This window comes from Nicotiana attenuata, chromosome 6, assembly GCF_001879085.1.
Source record: "Nicotiana attenuata strain UT chromosome 6, NIATTr2, whole genome shotgun sequence".
Lineage (NCBI taxonomy): Eukaryota > Viridiplantae > Streptophyta > Magnoliopsida > Solanales > Solanaceae > Nicotiana > Nicotiana attenuata.
Window position 1 is genome coordinate 49258680 of NC_031994.1, and position 17132 is coordinate 49275811.

Genomic DNA, 17132 nt, shown 5'->3' on the forward strand with positions numbered 1-17132 from the left:
TTTTTTTTTGTGAGGAAAGAGTGTAAAGCACGAAGGGTGATGCGTGTATGATTGTGAGGAAAGAGTGTAAAGCACGAAGGGTGATGCCGTGCCGCACGATGTACCATTCGTGACACCAGGTCTTGGCACACACATTAGTAGACTGTATTATTTTGGGGTTGTATGATTATTTTTAGCTTTACTGATCATTTCTGATTTGATTTCAACTTAAGGAATCATTGCAACTATTTTGGGTAAAAGTAAATGAGAGCTTATTTAGTATTTTCCGCATTGGCTTTCCCGGCAATGGTGTTGGGCGCCATCATGACCTATTATGGAAATGGGTCGTGACAGAGACGGATATCCTATTTGTACTAATCTATTTTTTACTTGGTACTAGGATGTGTTTGTGTTAAATTCAAACCTTTAGTTATGGTTGTTGTACTTTTTTGTGTTGAAATGTTATGTTATAAAATTTCAATCTTCATATTAAACGATGTATTTTTTTTGAATTATTTATCATTCAAAAAATTAAATTACTAGAATAATTAAATTATTTAATTATTTATCATTAAATGCACCATGGGAAAGTTAAATGGGTTGGTGTGTTATTAATGTATAGTCTCATACTCTCATATACTCAAACATTAAAGACCTAAAAACACACTATCCTACAAACACTAACTATGGACGCCTCTCACTCTACCAAACGATGCCTAACTTACTCTTCTAATAGTGAGGATGAAGAAGAGAATCCTCCAACTTTTGAAGTGGTTATGACTGATTCATACATCAACTACGACGATCTGGTAAATTATTATGTCTTTTAAACTTTATTTCTTTGAATATTACAATAACTTCTTGAGTTAATCCTAACTGACTTTTTTTTTTACATAAAATACTTTTGCTTCTTATACCTTAACTCCAGCAAATATATATGCGTCAGTATTGTATATGTTGATTGAGTTTCATATTTTCTGAAACTTAATAGTAATGTTTTTTCTTAAAGTATATTCCAAGAAAAATCTACAAGCATCTCCCCCCAACAGTAGACACCGCGCTTCTTCACTATCGTGGCAAAGAGTGGTATGTAGATATGAGCGTTGGTGATAGAAGAAGGTTCAAGGCAGGCTGGAAAGTTTTTGTTTTGGACAATTATGCCAAGCGAGGATTCACCGTCAAATTTACGTTAGTTGATGTTGCACCACTATATGTTGACTTCAAGGTTGAATTGAAGGGAGAAGGAACTTCTGATAATAATCCGGTTGAATTGATTAGGATTTGTATTGTGATTTTCTATCCCACTATATTTTAATTTCATGTATGTTGATGTGCTAATGTTATGAAATTACAATCGTCATATTGGTCTTCTTTACCATAATAATTTTATTTTTCAATGGAATGTTTAGTAAATGCCTTTTTTTTTTAATTCTTCCTTATGGTAGCAGTGTCCTTTATATCTACCCTTTCAATATACAAAAATATTGAAAGGGGAATAAAGAGCAAAAATACAGAAGAAAATAATAATAATAATAATAATAATAATAATAATAATAATAATATAAAATAATAGTAAATGCTTCATAGGGAAGTTAAATAGGTTAATGTATTGTAAGATCTAGTAAATGCTACTAAGGGAAGTTAAATGGGTAGATGGAACGGTTACACTGATTTTACAATGAACTCTTGGAGTATTTGGTTGAAGTTAATGTCAGAAATTGGTTGCAGTTGAATGTTGAAATTTTCTGGGGAAAAAATCGTGCAATGTAAGGGTTGAAGGTAGGGATACCAAGATAGGTGTTGAAGGTAGGGTTTTAAGTTGAATGTTGAAAGTAGGGTTGAAGGGTAGGGTTTTAGTAACTAAATGTGAGTATTTTAGTTCTTAGTTTGAACTGATTATAATGTTCTGAAGTCTTTCACTTCTAATCACATTTTGTTAGTGTTGTCCTCTAAACAAAAATGAAGTAACAATAAAATAAAGAAATATTTAACAATGACAATTATAATATCACACGTTTAAATTATTACAGAACAAAGTCAAAAAATTCAAAAAAAAAAATCTATATCAAATCAAATTAAATAAGATTCAAACTTAAATCATCTCAAACTAAACGGTCAAGTCTTCTATCTCCCAGTTTGCTTCATCGTTTAGATCAGGCAAGCTACTCTGTGGTGGTACTGTTGCATCATCTTGCTGTATAGAGTAAATAACACTAATAAGCAATGTATTTTTCAAAAAAATTATAATAATAATTTGTTATACTTTACCTCAATTCCTTCCGCTAGCCCAGTATTTCCACCACCTCTGCCACCACCTCTACCACGGCCTCTACCACCACCTCTACCACCACTTCTACCATCACCTCTGCCACCACCTCTACCACCACCTCTACCCCTCCTATTACCTCTAACTCCACTTCCACCAGCCGTTTGTGAACTTCTAAAGTATGAATCAGTTCGCCCTCTATATCTATTCAACCTTGGACGTCCACGAGAAGCTACGTATCTAAGATCTCTTATATTTCTTCCTTCACCATCACCCTCACCTTCACCCTCACCCTCACCCTCACCCTCACCCTCACCCACACCATCATGTGTATCTTCAAATTCCAAATCTGGAATTATTATTTGATCATCATCCCAATTCAAAAGGTCATGCTCCAATCTGTTCAAATGATACTTAATATATCGTCTCATCACTTTAGTGTCCAATGCAATATCATAAAACCGTTCAAAATGCTTTAATAGTTCCCTGTACATCATGTATTCAGAAGTTATACTTGGGTAACCTCCAAGAAAGAAACGTTTCAAGTGCGGACGAACAACATATTTTCTCCACCTTCTCAATATATACCTCTCATTAACGTTATTAATCCCCTTATGAGACAACACCTTAAGTATATGGCAGCATAGAATACCTCTTGTTTCAAACCACGTGCAGCTGCGACTTAGATATTCGCCAATAGGTGTATATTCAGCCGTGAATACAAATGGATCTCTAGTGTTAAAACTCCTGAACGAATAATCTGAGATAATGTAATTCTCCACTCCAGCTGTTGCTTGATGGTCTTTAGGGGTGCTGATTTCACAATGGTACAGTTTCCTTAACTATACTTGAAAAAATTCAAACACTTCACGAGTATAACATGTTTGAAATTTTTCCTCCCATGCAAATTCAGATAAACATTTTGGTTCAAAGCACCTTGACCTATATTCAGCTTCCAATTCTTTCTCGAACTTAGCTCTTATGGCTAACTCATATTGCTGAACAAATAGCTTCAAAGTGCTTTGCCGGGTGATGAATCCGTCAAAGAAAGCACGCATTCCTTCACTTCTTTGTGTGAAAAATATCCCAGCCCAAAAGTGGTCATTTAGGTATACAGGAACCCATTTCTCCTTCTCCAAATAAAGCTTATAAAACCAATCCCTTTCCTCTAAGTTATATTTTTCAATATAATCAGTACATCATCTCTCAAACTTAGCAACGTTAATGCTATCAAGGACTAAAGCCTTAAATTCTGCCTTTGCAATCTTACCATCAAGAACTCCGCTTAACTTCGTAGGCAACTTTGGGAATATGTGCCATATACAATATCTATGTACCGTATTTGGCATCATAGCATTGATGGCAGCCTTAATACTATCACATTTGTCAGTCATGATAGCTAATGGATGAATATTGTTTAGAGCCCCAAGCCATGTAGATAGCACCATTTTGTAACTTGTTATATCATCACTAGACATAAAAGCACATCCCAAAAGTATGGACTGCCTATGCTGATTGACACCAACAAATGAAGCAAATGGCATATTGTATCGATTCACAAGGTATGTGGTATCAAGGCATATTACATCATGGAACTCCTCATATGCAACCTTAGAGTGTGAATGAACCCATACGACATTACAAAGTCGACCAAAACTATTCACATCTACGGAGTAGTAAAATTCCCTATCTTTTTGCTGCATGTCTTTGAAGAACTTGAGTAATGATTGTGCATCCCCTTCTTGCAACTGACGCTTTCTACTCTTCAAGATATAATTTCTACAGTCCTTTGGTGTACAACCCAGATTTTCGGGGCCACCAGCAAGTACTTCAGCGACTCTTATATTTTTTGAGGGTCTTAAGCCAGCAATATCTTTGGCTGCAAGAGTTCTCTTAAGAGACTTACTAAGCGATCTGTGTCCAGCCATTAATCACGATCTGTGTGCTGCTATTCGGGTTTAATGGCTCCAAACTAGTTTTTCGCATTCATGTTTAGGTTAAGGGAAGTGTGGTGAATTATGTGTTTAATGAAAGCTCTCTTAACATAAGTATATGGTATGACAAGGAACAACGTATAATGTATACATAATAGACTTTTGATCTTCCCATCCGTATAAATTGCATTTAAAAAAAATACGTAATTGTATTTAAAACAACGTAATGAGCATATATGCGAAGGCTTTTTATCTTCCCATGCTGAGAGAATGATGATTTATGGGATCAATGTTTTGAGATAATCAACATTTATTAACTAATTTTGGAGGGAAATATTTTGGAGGGAAAAAATGGCCATTAAGCCAAACTCCAAAATAAGGGCTTTACTGGTATTTCACGGGTGTGGTCATTGTTGGGCCACGCTGAGTTTGGCCGAATAGCAGCACTCTTTAGGTTTAGTACATATTAGTTCAATTAAATATTTATAAGAAAAAAACTCAAATGTATTGACAACTTAATGCCATTGGTAAGAGCAACTCAAGAGTCTTGTGCAAAACTAACAACGTAGGCCCTCAATGCATTACAAGTTCCTAAAAGATTATTGCTCTTGAAAAAACTAAAAGGCATTTGGAGAAATGAAAAGTTATCAACTATTACCAATATATGCATCATTTCCAATGAAATGCAGTAATTCCAACAGACATCCAAAGAACAAACTCTTTTGTTTACCGACTATAAGAATTACCGGAGTTCCTATTTTTCTCATTTCCAAATCTTTGTGTAACTATTTTTTGTATGTGTTATGGACAGACTAACCAAGAAACATAAGTGTCAATCTGATGAAGCTCCCCCTAGATATGGATTCGATTCCCTACCTCAAGAAACAGTTATTGACATAGCTTCTAGGCTTCCCATAACATCTTTAGTCCAATTCAAGTTTGTTCGCAAAACATTCTACAACTTGTGTCATGATCCAGAGCTTGTGAATTTGCACCTGTCTCGTGCAGTAAAGAACAATCCTTGCATTATTTTTCAAGTGGACGATAGTCAGCTTTGCTTTCTTGAACTTTCTGGTCTTGGTACGGAAAATGTTGTGAGGAAAATCAGCACCCCTTTTGCAAGCTTGATGCTAAAATTATATGGTTCATGTCATGGGCTATTGTGCATATGTGATTGTCTGCTTAGTGATGCACTTTATGTGTACAATCCTTTTACAGGAGACTACAAGCAGCTGCCTTGCCATATCAGTGTATTTGAGGAATTGGTTCTAGGGTTTGGTTTTCATCCTATTACCAAAGAGTACAAGGTGATCAAGGTCATAAATTATGTCACAAATAATATTATTGCCAATTTGCTTCATGATGACGACCGTTCATTAGATGTTTCAAAGTTGAAGTATTTACTCTTGGTGCCAACGGTTTGAGAAGAATTGAGAAAGTTGATTACCTTATTGATTCAAAGTATCAAGGAGTTATGTTAAACGGGAAGATGCATTGGTTGACTCGATTTGGAAAGTTTTATGGACGTTGTGATAGGCTTATCGTTTCCTTTGATTTAGCTGATGAGGTATTTGCTGAAGTTCCAAAGGTTAATTTTTTTGCCAAGCCAAGAATTCATGAGTATCATCTAGCAGTTCTCAGAGATTGTCTTGCTGTTTCTATAGCGCCTCACCGAAAAAGGGGAGGAATAGAAATTTGGGTAATGAAAGAATACAATGTGAAAGAATCATGGGTGAAGGAGTTCATAATAGGGCTCATGCACCAGCTCCAAATTCTGGCATGAAACATTTGGTGAAAGTTTTATGCCTGTTGAAGAATGGAGAGCTCTTGCTTCAGTACAACGGTGGTAAGTTGGTTTTATATGATCCTAAAAATGGTGTCTTTAGGACTCTAAAGCTTAAGGGAATGCGTTGTTATTTGCCGCTGACATATGCTCATGTGGGTTGCCTTATCCAACCTCCTCCTCTTTTTACAAAATTAGTTCATCAATAAGCTTACCAGACACCTTTCATGTGGTCATATCTGTTCAGCACTTTGTTGCTTTGTTTTCTGAAATGTTTCTTATGTGTAATGTCTAAAGATTATGTGATCTTCTGAATATATCAGTCTATGCTTCATGTTAACCTTGAATATGTAATACATACATCATGGCTGAAATTTCAATAAACCAATTACCAATGTCAAAAGCCAGCCATTCTACTCTCCCTATATATGCACGTTTTGAAGCCCTCAAAACAAACAAAATCGTCTATTATTATCACATTTTGGAGTTGGTAGTTGAAGTTGCTTTGTTCATGGGAAGGCAGAATAGTGATCCTAATATTGCAGCCCTTCTATTGCATTACTACAAGCAAGGTTCAGGCAACTAGAAAGAGAAAAACAGCAGAGAGAAAGCGGAACAATAAAATCGTTCTCACAGCCCCATGTAATGACTTCAGCCAAGAATTTTGTCGCCGTCCAGCCAAACTTATATGCCAGTCTCTTTTTAAGTGTTTAAAGAAGAGTCCGGAACCTAAATATTGGCCAAAAATTGAGTTTGGCCAAGCTTTTCGAAGGAAAAAAAGTGCTTTTGAGGAGAAGCATAAGCAGTTTTGGAGAAGCATAAGCACTTTTTGAGAACCACTTTTGAGAAAAATACAGTTAGAAGCAGTTTTTTAAAGCTTGGCCAAACACTAATTGCTGCTCAGAAGTGCTTTTCAAACTAATTAGCTAAATACAAACTGCTTCTCACTAAAAGTACTTTTGAGAAAAACACTTTTGAAAAGAAACAATTCTCAAAATAAGCTGATTTTTGCAGCTTGGCCAAACGGGCTATAAGACTATCGGCGAAAATGTTTTCTATGAATAAATTATTTCATGATGTTTAGTTATCAAAAAATATTTTTCAGAAAGACATTTTCCTATCTAAAGGAGAACGTTGACTTTCCTTCACTACTTAATGCCGAAAGTCATTTTCACAGTGTTAAATTTTGCTTCATATTACTTGTTCCAAGACATTATCAATAAATTTTGGTACCAAATGTTTTCTTTAAAATACTGTTAAAATTGCTAATATTATTAATAACCTTTAATATATATTTTTTTTCAAAAAAATATTTATCATTCACCAGCCTAACATCGAAAATCATTTTCAACAAAAAAACAACTTCGACGCTTGAATATAGTTTTTTTTTTATATGAAACTTTAGAATAAATTTTGGTTCTAGGTATCTATGCTAATAATTTTTTTATCATTTTGAACTCATAACACCATAACTCGAATTATGAACCTTCGTGAACATTAAATTATTCGTTACATAAATATCAATAATTTGACCGAGCTAAGCTATTATACACATGCTTTGGCTTTTGAAGTTTTTCCCTTTTTATTGCGTGTGCATAGGCCTCATTTGTTTGCACTTAATGGAGGTCTGAATCTTAATCATTCAGATCTCAGACATTAAGTGCGTTTGTTTTTAAAGTCTGAATCTTAATTATTCAGATCTTAATCATTAAGTGTTTTGTTTTTTTTACTTCAGAACTACTTAATGAGTCTGAATAGGTCTGTATGATTGCAGAGACTTGATTTCTTTAAGATGCTATCACATATTCATTATTAACTGCCGCCACTGCCTACCATTATCAACTACCACCATGCCACCACCATCCTCAATCATAATCGCCACCACTACCAATCACTACTAGCTACTAGCGTGAACCACCATCGTCAACAAAAACTACCACCAACCACCGCCTCTAGTCGGCATTCATCCGTTAGCCATCACCACCACCAACTATCATATTTTAAAAAATTATATATTTTATTGAAAGAATATTAGATTAGTTGGTATTTCACTTGAATTTTATGTTTCTTAATTTTCAAATAAAGATAAATTTTATACATTCAAATGTTAAAAATCAAACAGTCTTAATTATTTAGTATTCAGATTTTAATACACATCTTAATATATTCAGATATGTATTCATGTCTTAATCTTTAAAAAAAAAAAAAACAAATGACGGCCTAAGTCTTATACATGTTGTATAGCAGTTTGTATACACGTGAGATTTGGAAAAACCCCTAGTTTGTCCAAAAATACAACTCCTCTCCCTTATCTTTTAATTTTTAAAATTATACAATTTCTATTCTATATCTCATGAAATTAACCCTTTATTGTTTTGCAAAGAAATGAGTAAGGCTAAGTAGACATGGTGCAAATTAGTACTAAAAAGTGCATACTATAGCAGTACAAATACAAAGAACTCATTGAAATATCGTTACTTTATATAGCATTAAGGTGCCTAAAAAGTGCTTCTTCTACCATGGAAATCTTTAAATGACTATCTTAACGAGAGGTATATGACTAGACCAGTTTGCATTAGTATTAGCAAGTTCATATTTTACATACAGAATATGAAACAGCTAGCTCCACAAATTTTACATATTAAAGGCTATTCATTTCACTTTCCGGGTACAAAGTTAGTGGCAAAAGCCCAAGCGTTGTTGGCTACAGGGTCAGCAATGTGATCGAAAAGGTTTTCAATTGGTCCCTTTCCAGTGACAATGGCTTGAACGAAAAATCCAAACATTGAGAACATAGCCAATCGGCCGTTCTTGATTTCCTTCACCTTCAACTCAGCGAATGCCTCTGGATCATCAGCGAGCCCTAGTGGGTCAAAAGCTCCTCCCGGATAGATCTTGTCAAGACCTTCGCCCAGTGGGCCTCCGCCAACTCTGTATCCTTCAATTAAACCCATGAGCACAACTTGGGATGCCCAAATAGCAAGAATGCTCTGTGCATGAATAAGGTTTGGGTTACCAAGGTAGTCAAGACCGCCTTCTGAGAAGATTTGAGATCCAGCCTTGAACCAAACTGCCTCACCGAATTTAACACCATTCTTGGAAAGGATTTCAGGGAAGACACAACCCAAAGCACCAAGCATGGCCCAACGACAATGGATCACCTCAAGCTCACGGTTCCTGGCGAATGTTTCAGGGTCAGCTGAGAGTCCAGCGGTGTCCCACCCATAATCACCCGGAAACTCACCAGTCAAGTAAGATGGAGTTTGCTCGGAGAATGGTCCCAAGTACTTTGGTCTGTCTTCTCCATACCTATTTCATCAAACCACAATCTCATCAAGCTCTAGATTTATCAAATTACATTTTTACTTTTTCGGTGGATTATAATATCAGTTTATTAAATATCTTTTAAATTTTTAGTGTATCTAAATAATTGACACCAAAAGAAATCTTGACGCAACAACTAGAATTGTCGTGTGACCATGAGGTTAAAAATTTAAGTCATGAAAATAGTTGCTTGCACAAATGCGAGGTAAGGTTGATCATAATATACATAATATGGTCCGGCCCTTTTTTCAAATTTTGTGCATAGCGAAAATTTAGTGCAGCAGACTGCTTATAAATAATCGACACGAACAACTCATGAATATATAATACATTCAAGATGGGAGAAGAAATTACCAAATGCTTTGTGGGGCACTTTTAACGGTACGTCGCATAGTGGCACGTCCACCATTAAAGCTACCAATCTTTCTAACGAGCTCATTTTGTGACTTAAGAGCTGTCTGTCCAGCAAATGCAGATTGTTGAATTGCAGAAGTAGCCATTTGTAAGATTTTTGATCTTATTTGTGCTGATGCTAAGTTTGAAAACTATGAAAAGACTTGCTCTATATTACATTGCTTGGGAAAGGAAGGTTTTTATATGGAAATTAATGGATTTTGAGGATCACAAAGTGTACACCTAAGCAGAAGCTGATTGGTTCTTGCTTTGGATTTGGATTTCCCTTCTGATTTTTTCAGTGAAAGAATGAGGCCTTTGGTTAGCCATTTGGCTGTTGAATATCTCTTGGCTGAGATTGTTCTTTAAGATATATACAGTACACTGGACCATGTTCACGTGTTGGATAATTACAAAGCAGTAATCTCACTTTGGACCGACATTAAAGTTGTTTCCGTATGACCTATAAGTCACGAGTTTGAATCGTAAAAGCAGTCATTAATGTTTGCATTAGAGTAGGTTGTCTATATCACACATGTATGATGCTTTGTGCATTGAGCTGCCATTTTTTTCTTTAAACTCCGACTTGCTAAGAAAATTAACAATAAATAGCTCTGTTTAAGTAAATGAGGAAGAAAAAAATAAATCTAAACCGATATTTAATTTTTACGAAATATTATTAAGAAAAGCAACAAGAACGAAAACTATGTTGGAACATTTTAAAGGCAACCCGATGCACTAAGTTATAATTGTAAGGAACATCCAAAAAAGAGTAAGATCTCGTTGAATCTATTATAGATATTTTTACCTTGCATTTTTGCGAGAAGCTCGTACAATTAAATTCTATATAAGTGAATGAATATTAAGTCAATCATTCAGATGTAATAACATAAGTACATAAGAGCATGTAACTTCTATCAAATTCAAAATCATACACCAAAAACTGACTATATTACTTTCTGTCTATTATTACAGAACATAAATTTTTTCTTATTTGAGTATGCAACAAGATCAATCTAATTAAGATTAACATAAAAATCTTGATCCAGCAGATTATTACTATAATTAATAAAGAATAGAATTACATCACGCCAAATAATAAAATTATTTGAGCAAGAAAGTGGTATCAAAATCTACTACCACCGTGGCCCCATCCTTCTCCGAAACCAAAACCACTACCACCATCTTTATCACCACCGCCGCCTCCACCACCTCCTCCACCGCCGCCACCACCATTTGCACCTGACCCATGACCCTCGCCATATCCAAAGCCGACACCAGACCCACCATTACTACCTCCACCACCACCTCCGCCGCCTCCACCACCGCCACCACTGCCGTTCGCTCCTGATCCGTGACCCTCGCCATATCCAAAGCCGATGCCAAATCCACCATCACTACCCCCTCCTCCACCTCCTCCACCTCCGCCACCTCCACCGCCGCCACCAAGACCTCCTAGAATTTGGTCAAACCCTCCGTTTAAGTCAAAATTGGGTAAAAATGAATCCCCCAGAAGCTTCCTTGCACAGGAAGTTTGAACGAGAACACCCAAAACAACAAGAAGCATTAACTTGTATGCCATCTTTGCTAAAGTATTAGAATATAGGATTTAATTAATTAAGGTACTATGGAAACTCTGTATAGGAAGGAGATTATATAATGGCATGGTCAGCTAATGTGTTTAAATTACATTAATTAAACGTTGCAAAACGGAAAAATTAACTTGAAATGAACTGAATGTAGTTGAACATTAAAAGGATTTGGGATGTCAAATACAATGCAAAAGTGAAAAGTACCTGCGATATACTAGCAATCTACATTAATGCCTCCTAAGGCTCATTATGCATTAATTTTTCCAAAATGTTCAAAAAACTACAATTCCTCCAAGAGGCGGAGCTAGGATTTCAAGCTTATAGGTTCGGAATTCTTATCGTGTTATGTATACGGTAGAGATCGAATGCTTTCGATCTATATACTTGAGAGGTCGTTTGAAGTCCGAGTCCGGACAAACCAAGCTCGAGCTCGAGGGACCAGGCTCGAGTTCGAAGACGAAGCACGATGCATACCGAGGTCGAGTGTGTCCTGCCCCGAAATAGTACCGTTATGGATTTGTACCAGAACGAGTTAGATTCCTGCCACATCCCCAAAGTCATGCGCAAATCCCGGAATATGATCGTACTATTCCGTACTAGGTGGTTAGACAGCTGTACCAAGAATATTCCCTACTGTAAATAGAAATATTCCTTATTTAGGGTTCCCCTATTATATAAAGGGGACCCCAATCATTTGTAACACCATCTTTGACTCGGAAAAGAATATACTCTCTAGCTTTTTGCCTATTGTTCATCGGCATTGTCCTTTAGCTCCATTGTTCTTACTTTACTGCTCTTAGCCTATCTCGAGGTCACCGTCTCGAGGTCACCACTGTCAAGTATTATTGATTTGATTCACTTCTATCTTTCATTTCTACTTCATATTTCTTGATTACTATTTGATATTGAACTAAATCACATATCTTTAAAACCACAAATCAAGTTTAATTGTTACTCGTATTTTCGAGGTAAACAGTTTGGCGCCCATCGTGGGGCTAAAGATAATAGTGATTATTTCATTACTGATTCTCATTACACACGTTATCTTTACACTTTTTCTTTTCAAGATTTTTGATTCTCAAGCTTGAACATGTCTAGCACACAAAACGCACATGTTCATGACCATGACGGCCTTGGAGAAAATAGCAATGCAGGGGTCACCGATTAGCCCAAGGGAAGTGCCAAATGCAGAATCAGTTGAGGTTAGCTCGCACATCACTTTGAATGCAGATCTAGGCGCGGACCCCGAAGGAAATATGCACAGGTAAGCCCGATCCGGTGGCCAAAGAACACAAGGAATGGGAGATGGGGGAGTCAGCCTCCAAGTGATATTTGAGATGCTGCAAGCTCAGCAAATCACCATCGCCCAACTTCAGAGTCAGAATAAAACTCCAAACACTGCCGAACCAGTAAACACACGGCGCACTGAACCATCGTTAGAAAGGCACGATGAAAGTGGCTCGGGGACTGACCCCACGATTATGAAAATGCTCGAAGAACTCACCAAGAGGATCGAGTCCGGAGAAAAGAAGATCAAAGATAATGAGAAGAAGGTGGAGACTTATAACTCCTGTGTAGACCAGATACCAGGGGCACCTCCAGCTTTGAAAGGTTTAGACGCAAAAATATTCATACAAAAACCATTCCCTCAAAGTGCGGCTCCGAGCCCATTCCCAAAAAGTTTCGCATGCCCGACATACCCAAGTATAACGGAACAACAAACCCTAACGAACATATTTACTTCATACACTTGTGGGATCAAAGGAAATGACTTGAACGATGATGAAATCGAGTCAGTGTTATTGAAAAAGTTTGGGGAAACACTCTCAAAAGGAGCTATGATTTGGTATCACAACTTAGCCCCTAACTCTATCGATTCATTCGCTATGTTAGCAGACGCATTTGTTAAGGCCCACCCGGGGCCATAAAGGTGGCCACAAGGAAATCAGATGTCTTCAAAATAAAACAAAGGAGCGACGAGATGTTAAGGGAGTTCGTGTCCAAGTTTCAGATGGAAAGAATGGAACTGTCACCGATCCCTGACGACTGGGCAGTACATGCCTTTATGCAGAGTTTGAACGAGCTAAGCTTGATTGCTTCTCGATAACTGAAGAAGAACGTGATCGAGTACCCAGCTGTGACGTGGTCAGATGTGCACAACCGTTATCAATTAAAAATCAGGGTTGAGGATGATCGATTAGGAGCCCCCTCGGGTTCAGTTCATCCTAACCGGTTTACGACCAAGCCCACGAGGGATACGAACAGGGAGTCGAGATCGAACAGGGAAAGGTATCAACCGTATGTCGATCAAAGGAATCACAGTTCGGAATGAAATGCTCCCCGGAACGACCAGAGAAATGATCGAGGCCAGAGCTCTCGAGGACTCACGAGTAAGAGCGGGTTCGATAAGCATACCGGTCCCGTTGAGGCTCCTTGATTATCAGAATATAACTTCAACGTAGATGCATCGGGGATTGTCTCAGCTATTGGGAGAATCAAATATACCAAGTGGCCCAAGCCTATACAAACCGATCCACCTCAAAGGAACCCAAACTTGATGTGCAAATATCTTGGCACACATGGTCATAGAAGGGAATATTGCCGGCAGCTAAGGGAAGAGGTGGCTCGGTTGTTCAACGAGGGCCACCTTCGGGAATTTCTAAGTGATCGGGCTAAGAATCACTTCAGGGAGAGAGACACAAGGAAAAATGAGCAAGAAGAACCACATCATGTTATCCACATGATCGTCAACGGAGTCGATGTCTCTCAACGACCTATATTCAAGCGCACCAAAGTATCAATCACAAGGGAGAAACGGACACGGAGCTATGTGCCCGAGGACGTCCTATCATTCTGTGACGATGAAGCAGAGGGCATATCCTAGACTCACAACGACGCCCTAGTAATCTATATCCTTTTAAATAAAATTCAAGTTAAATGTGTTTTAGAGGATCCAGGTAGCTCAGCGAACATAATCAGATCGAGGGTCGTGGAACAACTCGGCCTGCAAGACCACATTGTACTTGCATCCCAGGTGCTGAATGGATTCAACATGGCAAGCGAAACAACAAAGGGAGAGGTTATCTTGCCAGTAAACGTAGCCGGGACCATACAGGACACCAGGTTCCATGTCATCGAAGGCAACATGAGGTATAACGCACTCCTTGAGAGACCGTGGATACACAACATCAGGGCAGTGCCTTCGACGCTTCACCAGATAATGAAATTCCCTACTGAGGAAGGAGTGAAAACAGTCCACAGAGAATAGCATGCTGAAAAAGAGATGTTTGCAATCGAGGAAGTAGTGTCGATACCAGAACCCTTGGCCTCGGAGAAATCGAGCTTCAAAGGCAAGCAGATGGTTAAATAGCAACCACAACTCCCGGCCTCGATGGAATCAGAACAGCATGTAATCGAAGTCAAAGAAGAGGATTTCCTCACTCCACGAACCTTCGTCGTTCCCGAAGAGTCCGACGCCACCTAGTTAACTGCCTGAGAGAAAGGTACACCTAAGAACGGGATTAACCCCCGAACTCAGAAAAAAATATGCATTCAGTTTCTTATCGATAATATGGATTACTTTGCTTGGTCCCATTTAGCTGTAACCAGAATTCCGCCGGAAACCGCCACACATCGGTAGAGTACCGATTCCAGGTTCAAACCGGTGAAGCAAAAAAAAAAGGGGGAGGCCTCAGACCAAGAAGCTATGTACCGATGTCCAGTTAACAGGATGAGCAAAGAACAGACATGTAAAACAATGAAAGCCTATATTGATGATATGACTAGTTAAGTCCCTGCACGCAGAGGACTATTTTAATCCATTTGCAGGAAACATTTGAATTTTCGATGCAATACGACATGAAGCTTAATCCAGGGAAATATGCCTTCGGAGTTGGCTCGGGTAAAATTCTCAGCTTCTGGTGTCAAAACGGGGCCCGAAATCATCCCCGACAAGTCCAAGGCTACAAATTCTTCATGACGGAAGCTCTTGAAAGTGCGCGATCTCGAAGACACCCTTTTTACACGAAGACCTTAGGTTTTAAAGCATATGTTGCACTTTTTTCCCTTGGCTCAAATTTTGTCCCAAATGGGTTTTACCGGCAAGGTTTTTAACGAGGCAACAACTATGTGCTGCCTAAGGAAAACTCAACAATATCCATGGTTTCTTTTTAATCAACCTCGAATACTGGGGGGCATCACCCTCGGAGGTTATATTTTCAAGGAAAATACTTCATGCCTAAGAGGGCCTCGATAGGGAAACTTTGTAACGGTCCAAACGGTCAGATGAACCGTGTCAATATAATAGTCAAGCCCCGACGGCAAAGCATGTATGCATTTATCAATTATTTGAAGAAGCGTTATGTTAATATCAAAAAACACTTTGTGTACCAAAGAAGTCTACTATTACACGAGCTCTACACTTATAATCCTACGGGAAATGGCTCGAGAGCCAAAGCATAAAAGCACCCCCGAATACTCGGGGACTGTCATCGACTACATCTGAGTCATCGAAAACTCGGACTTATAAGACCTCAAAGGGGCACCCTCTAAAAACAAAGGCCAAGGCCAATATACACGGGGACTAACTTTTCGAACAAGTTCGGAAAGTTATCGGGAAACAAGTCCAAGTGACATACACGAAGGCTACTGCCATACTAAAGACTATAGCCATATAAAGGCTACGGCCAAAATAATATGGCTCGGAGACGTCCGACTTCCGCTATATATTAAAGGCCTTCAAACATTGAAAAAACGGCTAAATCAGGCTACCCTCGGCAAAAGCAAAATATGCATGGTTTCGATAAATTCATCCCTAAAACAATCCAAGGGCTTCGATAATATCGGCCTTCGGAAATACCTCAAGAGGTATTCAATTATGTTTACACAAACAAATTACTAATGAACCTTCGAAAAAACCTAAGGGTACAAAAAACACGTGCTAAGGCATAATTAAATTTTCACTAAGTCTTTTAGCCGAAATGAGGGAAAATTTTTATAGCCATTCTAAGAGGCCGAATCAGCCCAACTTAAAGAGCCTAAGGGCCAACTTAAAGAGCCTAAGGGCCGATATATAAGAGCCTAAAGGCCAACTTCGAAAGGCTTAAGGGCCAAAAACGTATTGTATGAGACTCCGTTCTCACTCTACCCGGGCTCAAGGGTCACGATATCTCAAGTTCACATCGGGTCGATTTAAACTTGGCTCGAGGATTATTATACCTATCAATAAAGATCTAAGGGATTATTCCCAAGCCCAAGCCAATTCTCGGACCAATCATTCAAGTTATGCAAAAGAAGTATTCCATAAATAAAGACAATATGAAATCCAGCACAAGTCAAAAATAAGATAAAAAGTTCCCCTTGTATTTTCAAAGGATGATTACAAGGAATATTTACACAAAGGATACTTGCACAAAAACAAAATAAGGAAACCTAAGACTACTTCAGAGTCACATCTTCGGCAGTCGCATCTTCGAGAGACTCATCCTCAGGGACTTCATCTTCGTCTCCTACACTCTTGGAGACACTGGCAGAATCATCTTCATCGGAAAGCAGAGCAGCAGCCTCTTCTTATAAAATCTTCACCCTTTCGATATCGGCTGAGAGATCGAAGCCGCGAGCATGTACCTCCTCGAGGGTTACCCTCCGGTATTGTCGCCTAGCATGATCAAGTGAACTTGATAACTTAACATCTGCTGCAGAAGAAATCTCCTTGTCCTGAGCATTAGTTGCTTCAGCATCGGCTCGGTACGAAGACATAATTGCCTCAACGTCAGATCTGGCCATGGCCAACTCGGCAGCAGATTTAGCTTTAAGCTCCTCGATTTCGCGGTCACGATCTAGGCTCTACTCCTTCACGCTTT

General features: G+C 38.3%; 3 protein-coding genes across 3 annotated transcripts; 1 reads left to right on the plus strand and 2 right to left on the minus strand.

Annotated features, from left to right (window-relative positions):
* LOC109227831 (F-box protein At3g07870-like) lies at nucleotides 4983-5603 on the plus strand. The gene has a single exon (XM_019393024.1). It carries the CDS (start codon nucleotides 4983-4985, stop codon nucleotides 5601-5603), a length of 621 nt encoding a protein of 206 aa, XP_019248569.1.
* Nucleotides 8423-9860, minus strand: LOC109226977 (chlorophyll a-b binding protein 36, chloroplastic). The gene is made up of 2 exons (XM_019391947.1): nucleotides 9641-9860; nucleotides 8423-9271 (listed from the first exon to the last, which is right to left on the minus strand). The coding sequence occupies exons 1-2, from the start codon at nucleotides 9784-9786 to the stop codon at nucleotides 8620-8622; spliced, it is 798 nt and encodes a 265-aa protein (XP_019247492.1). The 5' UTR covers nucleotides 9787-9860; the 3' UTR covers nucleotides 8423-8619.
* Nucleotides 10806-11261, minus strand: LOC109227832 (putative glycine-rich cell wall structural protein 1). Its single transcript, XM_019393025.1, has one exon. The coding sequence runs from the start codon at nucleotides 11259-11261 to the stop codon at nucleotides 10806-10808; it is 456 nt and encodes a 151-aa protein (XP_019248570.1).